Consider the following 6,781-nt stretch of genomic DNA (forward strand, 5'->3'; position numbering starts at 1 on the left):
ATTCTCCTGCCTCAGCCTCCCAAGTAGCTGGGATTACAAGGACCCACCACCACGCCTGGCTAATTTTTGTATTTTTAGTAGAGACGGAGTTTCTCCATGTTGGCCAGGCTGGTCTCGAACTCCTGACCTCAGGGGATCCGCCCACCTCGGCCTCCCAAGGTGTTGGGATTACAGGCGTGAGCCACTGCACCCGGCCAAGGATTCTTGAACAAAGAGAGGAGAAAGAGCAAGAGCCCAGATGGGTAAATGTCTCAGACAGGGAAAAGGTTAACTCCTGCAGTGCCGTGCCTGGCAATGTCTGGAGACATTTGTGGTTGTCATGACTAGGGGGAAGGGGATCCTACCAGGACCACGTGGGTGGAGACCAAGGTTGCAGCTCAACACTCTACATACAGGACAGCCCCCTCCCCCCACCAGGAATGATCCAGCCCCAAATGTCAGCAGTGCTGAGATTGAAAGCTGTGCTTAAACCAAAAAGGAATGGAAGTCAAGGGTAGAGTGGGGTGAGGTGGGGACCCCCGGGGACTCAGCCCACACCCTGTGGTCTCTATGCATGAATGGGGAAGGGCAAGAAGCAGGTCTCCAGGAGAGAAGCAAAGAATAAGAATAACTGCAGAGGCCAGACACCGTGGCTCATGCCTGTGATCCCAGCACTTTGGGATGCCAAGGCGGGCAGATCGCTTGAGGCCAGGAGTTTGAGACCAGCCTGGACAAAATAGCAAGACTTCAGCTCTACACATTAAAGTAAAAATTAGCCAGGCAGGGTGGCGTGTGCCTGTGGTCCCAGCTACTAGGGAGGCTAAAATTGGAGGACGGCTTGAGTCCAGGAGGTTGAGGCTGCAGTGAGCCGTCATTGCCCAACTGCACTCCAGCCTAAGCAACAGAGCAAGACCTCATCTCAAAAAATAATAGATAACTAGTTAGATAGATACAAAAATCACACTGATTTTCCTCCACCCTTCATCCCAATCAAAATGCCATATTGGGCCGGGAGTGATGGTTCATGCCTGTAATCCCAGGACTTTGGGAGGCCAAGGCAGTCAGATCACTTGAGGTCAGAAGTTTGAGACCAGCCTAACCAATATGGCGAAATGCCATCTCTACTAAAAATACAAACATTAGCCAAGGGTGGTGATACACGCCTGTAATCCCAGCTACTCAGGAGGCTGAGGCAGGAGACACACTTGAACCTGAAAGGTGGAGGTCAAAGTGGGCAGTGAGCAAAGATCATATCACTGCACTCCAGCCCGGGTGACAGAATGAGACCTTGTCTCAAAAAAAAACAAACAAAAAAAAGGCCAGGCACAGTGGCTCACACCTGTAATCGCAACACTTTGGGAGGCTGAGGCAGGCAGATCACGAGATCAGGAGATCGAGACCATCCTGGCTAACACAGTGAAGCCTTGAACCTGGGAGGTGGAGGTTGCAGTGAGCCAAGATCGTGCCACTGCACTCCAGCCTGGGTGACAGAGCAAGACTCTGTCTCAAAAAAAAAAAAAAAAACAAAAGCCATATTGGTTGACATTAGAGATTAATGATCTGAAAAGTTCTTTGCCCCTCCCCAAGCCTTCAAGAGGCATCACAGCCCATTTATTTGATAGGATTTTGTTCACCATCACCCCAAGCGTGGGGGGTACGGAGGCTCAGACTCAAAAGAACAAAGATTTGTTAAGAAACCATTGCTCTGCAGCCACACTAGCTAGATTCCAATCCCAGCCCTGCTGCCTGCTGGCCTCAAGTGAAGATTTCTCACTTGTGAAAAGGGATGATTAAACTGCACCTCGTGGGGTTTTGCCCTGAGGATTAACTGAGATTATATATGCAAAACGCATAGAACAGCACCTGCTGAGAGCTTGCTCTTCTAATTCTCAGGAAGGTATTATGCAGAGAATAAGGAACTCCTTAAGATGATAAAGGAGCCCAGTACACCCAGGAATTCCACCACTTGTGCCCCACTGCAGAACAAATATTTACTGAACACCTACTATGTTCCAGGCACCGTTCTGGGCTCTAGAAATGCAACGGTGAACAACAACAACAACAACAAACCATAAACCCCTGCCCATATGGAAGCCATAAATGTGCAAAGAAATGGTAAATCCATTTACTGACCCTGAAAGCACAGGCACAGATCCACAATTAATTACCAAAGCTACAAGGAACAGAAGAGCCGGGAACCACACACACGCACACATAGAATCTGGCATAGTTCGAAACCACTCATCTTGGATTTTCTTTTTATTTTATTTTACTTATTTATTTATTTTTGAGACAGAGTCTCGCTCTGTCGCCCAGTGGCACGATCTTGGCTCACTGCAAGCTCCGCCTCCCGGGTTTACGCCATTCTCCTGTCTCAGCCTCCGGAGTAGCTGGGACTACAGGCACCCGCCACCACGCCTAGCTAATTTTTTCTATTTTTTAGTAGAGACAGGGTTTCACCGTGTTAGCCAGGATGGTCGCGATCTCCTGAACCCGTGATCCACCCGCCTCGGCCTCCCAAAGTGCTGGGATTACAAGCGTGAGCCACCGTCCCCGGCCTTTTTTTTTAATTTTTTTTTTGAGACGAAGTCTCGCTCTGTCGCCAGGCTGGAGAGCAGTGGAGCCATCTGAGCTCACGGCAACCTCCTCCTCCCGGGTTCAAGCAATTCTGCCTCAGCCTCCCAAGTAGCTGGGACTACAGGCGAACGCCACCAAACCCAGCTAATTTTTGTATTTTGAGCAGAGAAGGGAGTTTCACCATGTTGGCCAGGATGGTCTCCATCTCCTGACCTCGTGATCTGCCCGCCTCAGCCTCCCAAAATGCTGAGATTACAGGCTTGAGCCACCGCAGCTGGCCAGATTTTCTTAACAAGAACCCAAACTAACCGCCACCCTTCATTGAGCACCTACTGTCTCCCAGGCACCTGGGGGCGGGGCTGGGGGGGGGGCCCGGGGCTTTTAGACATTATGTGATTGACAGAGTCGACTCAGCAAACCCGGTTGGTCCACTCTAGCACCTGATTTCACATGCACCCGGTTCCCCATCAACACATTTAAGAGCTTCAATTCCTTCCCTCCCTGGCCCCTTCCTCATCACGACTGATTTCCTTTTATGGAGAAATCTGAAACAGTAACCCAACAGATATTTTTAAAGCAGGGCCTCAGACCCCACAGTGGGAAACCCAGGCTATATTCTCTTAAATGATTGCGCCATCTTCATCCTACAACCCCGAAGGTGCCTGTTGTCAAGCCCAAGGAAGATGCTGCCCACACGTGGGAGAGGGGCCCATGGGGTCAGGGGGAACGAAAGGCTCACTCAAGGTCAAAGGCTCCTTCATGAAGGGCAGGGCTGAGGCGAGAGGAGGGGACAAGGAGACAGCAGACAGGGACAGTAGTCCAGATTCTTGGGCAGAACGGGACACAGAGAGGTTCAAGTCCTGGCTCTGGCACTGACTTTAGGGCAAGGGAGTTCTGCGTCCTACCTGAGCCTCAGTTTACTCCTCTGTGAAATGGGTGCATAACTGTATCTGCCTCCGGGGGCCACTGTGACAGTCCAGAGAGATAAGATAGACCAGCCTGTGGCATGCGGTGATACCAATTACAATAAATAGGGTAAAAAACCGCCACTCCTTCTGCTACAATTGCTGCTGTTGCTAAGGCTTTAGAATTTGCCTCCGGACATCTGGAAACAGAACCCAAAAGGGTAAACATGGACCTAGAGTCCGGGGTGGCCACGGGCCTAGATCCAAGGTAGTTGGGTAGAGGGGGGTTCTGCAGTCCCCGACCCCAGGCAGCGTCACCCACCTCTGAGGCACTCAGGGCGCTTGGCTCTACCTACACCATATGCGCTCGGGGGACTTGGCTGTCCGGGGCTGTCCAGACCCAGTGACCCCACTTCCCGGCCGCGACCCAAAGAGGACGCGTGTCGTGTCTCCGGAGCGACTTGGGCTCGGAGGGGCCGGGGCACGGGTCGGAGGCGCGCTCCAGAGAGGCGCCCGCGGCGGGGCGGGCACTGGGGCAAGGTTCCTCGGGCTCAGGTCGGGCACGCGGGGCGCGGAGGCGCGAGCCCGGGCGGGCAAAGGCCAAGGTCAGCGGCTTCCCGCCCCCCAACGCGATGCAGGAGCTACCGTCCCGGCCACCGCCCCCCGCCCCCCGCCCCAGGGGAGGGTTCTCAGTCCACAAGCTGGGGCTCGATTTTGGCTTGGGTGGGGTCCTCTCCCCATCGCGGCGCTCCCCGCCCACGCCCGCGCCCCCAGACTCACCCTCTCCTGGGTACAGGTGGCCCGCGGCGCCCAATAGCAGCGCGGCCACCGCCACCAGCAGCGGCGCGGCCGCCGCCCCCCGCCGGCCCCCGGTGCCCATGGCTGCGGGAGCGCGGGGTCTCCTCGGATCAGAGAGCGTGGCGCTGGCCCGCGGGGGTCATGCTCCGAGGCGGCCACCCAAGAGGCACTGGGGGCCGCGCGTCCTTCTCTTCCAGGCCGGCGACCCGAAGGCCTCAGCCCCCCTGCCGGGGAGGGCCCAGAGGCAGCCCCGGGAAGGGCGCGCGCGGCTTCGCCAGCTACAAATACTGAGCAGAGGCCCTCGCGGTGGCGGCCCCGACCCCCCGGCCGCTGCGGCCCGGGCCCCGTCCCAGGATCTCGGGGCTCGGAGCTCCGCGCTGCGCCCGGGACTGTCTCTCGGCTCTCGGCCCCGCGCGCTCTGGGTCGCGATCTGCGGGCTCCGGGACAGAGGGACGCGCGGACCGACGGACTAGCTGACTGGCGGGCGGGCACCTGGACTGGCGGGTGGCGGGCGGGCGGCGGGAGAGAGGGCTGCTCGGGCCCGTAAACAACGCGGCCCGTCAGCTGGGCCCCGTGCGGGCCGCGGGAAAAGGCGGCGCGGATCTGGCCTAGGAAGGGACTCTGCGCCCGGGAGAGGCCCAGGAGAGGGAGGGAAATCTTGCAGGGGAGGGAGATGCCGCCCGGCCCCGCCCCTCCCCGCCCCGCCCCGCCCGCCTCCCCGCCTCCCTGTGCCAGGCCCCGCGCTGGAGGCTCTGGGCGCGCCGGGACCGAGGGGGCGCGCCAGGACCGAGGAGGCGCCCCAGATCCGCGCGCCCTACAACCCCGAGTCTCCTCCAGTTTCAGACCCCCGGAGGCGCCCCACAGGCCCGACCCAGCGGCACAGATCCTTTCTCTACCATTTTGCTATTTTGTTCATAGTGGGCTTTGGAGGATTCCTGTTGATTTTTTAAAAAATACTGCATTAAAACGTTTATTTTGGTGACTCGAGGTGGTTTTGGTTTCTTTCTTCTCCTTTTTTTTTTTTTTTTTTTGCACTCCCTTAAATTTTGCACCCCAGGCGAGTAGTGTCTCACTTGCCTTTCCTCAGTCCGGGCCTGGCCAGCGACACTCGTCCCAGAGCGCGTGGGCGCCCCCAGATGTCCCGCCCGCGCGTGCGCCCCGGCCCAGGGGCGAGACCCAAGCCAGGCCCCTGGGGACAGCCACGTGCCCGCGTGCCCAGTGCGCTCCCTGTGTTCAAGTTGGAGAAATGACACCTGGAAAAATGTGCAGAAGCTTCTGAAAGGGCAAAGAAGATGCCGGAGACCTCGACTAGGGCGCAGGTGGACATCTCTGATTTTCAGCAGACCAGCCTGTATGTGTCTGAACGTCTAGCAACGACATTCACCAACAAGGCGGGACAGTGGTTCCACTACCTTACCGCAGGAGAGGAAGGGGCTTTCAGTATAGGAAAACCAGAACTCAATGGGAGGAGGGTTCCTCCACCCCTCACTCCTCTGTGGTCTTGGACCAGAGACTTTACTGTCTCTGGGCCAGTTTCACTTGTGTAATGGGTTTAATAATACCTGCATGCCAGATCTGGGGAGGTACCCGGGAAAGAAAACTTAAGAAGGTACCCATCACAACCCTAGACCCAAGGCATTCATTCTTCTTTTATTCAATAAATAGTTCGCTAGGAGTTGGACCCACTGTTCATGCAACAGGCCAAACCTATTCCTGCCTCCGGGCCTTAGCCCCAGCATTTCCCTTGCCTGTAACACTCCAAGATAGCTTCATCTCTGCTCCAAGGCGCCATCCCTAACCATATTTTTGCAAATCCTCCCCCCAGTTCCCTGTTTCCTTCTCTCTCTCTCTCTCTCTTTTTTTTTTTTTTTTTTGTTTTTTTTTGTTTTTTTTAGATGGAGTTTTTCTCTGTTGCCCAGGCTGGAGTGCAATGGCCAGATCTCAGTTCACTGCAACATCACCTGCCTGGGTTCAAGCGATTCTCCTGCCTCAACCTCCCAAGTAACTTGGATTACAGGCATGCGCCACCACACCCGGCTAATTTTTTGTATTTTTAGTAGAGATGGGATTTCACCATGTTGGCCTGGCTGGTCCCAAACTCCTGACCTCAGGTGATCCACCGGCCTTGGCCTCCCAAAGTGCTGGGATTACAGGCCTGAGCCACTGCGCCCGGCCCCTTCTCTCTTATTTTCATAGCATGTTTACCCCTCTACCTGCAATTGGTTTTTTTTTTTCTTTTCTTTTCTTTCTTTTTTTTCCTTTTGACAGAATCTTGCTGTCACCCAGGCAGGAGTGCAGTGGTGCAATCCTAGCTTCCTGCAGCCTTGAACTCCTGGCCTCAAGCAATCCTCCTGCCTTGGCCTCCCAAGGTGCTAGGATTACAGGCATGCGCCACCGTGATTGGCCTTGAAATTCTTATTCGTTTTCTGTGTCTTCTCCCCTCACCCTGAAGGCAGAAATCTTTTCGGTCTTGTTTCACTGCTTAAACCCAGTGCCTGACATATCTGTTGCTTAATAAATAT

At 55.5% G+C, this 6,781-nt stretch overlaps 1 protein-coding gene across 4 annotated transcripts in view; it reads right to left on the reverse strand.

The window, feature by feature from the left end:
• The window catches only part of INSR (insulin receptor), a 180,969-nt gene extending 176,076 nt beyond the window's left edge, over positions 1–4,893 (reverse strand). For 2 of the 4 annotated variants that reach the window (XM_024237099.3, XM_024237098.3), the window contains exon 1: positions 4,242–4,868. In XM_024237099.3, the coding sequence (XP_024092867.1) occupies positions 4,242–4,341 (100 nt within the window). In that variant the 5' untranslated portion in view covers positions 4,342–4,868. Of the gene's footprint in view, positions 1–4,241 lie in introns of all 4 variants that reach the window. The other 2 variants (XM_024237100.3, XM_063719888.1) reach the window with 2 other exon arrangements.
• Positions 4,894–6,781: the final 1,888 nt, after the last annotated feature.

The sequence above is a fragment of the Pongo abelii genome, chromosome 20, assembly GCF_028885655.2.
Source record: "Pongo abelii isolate AG06213 chromosome 20, NHGRI_mPonAbe1-v2.0_pri, whole genome shotgun sequence".
Lineage (NCBI taxonomy): Eukaryota > Metazoa > Chordata > Mammalia > Primates > Hominidae > Pongo > Pongo abelii.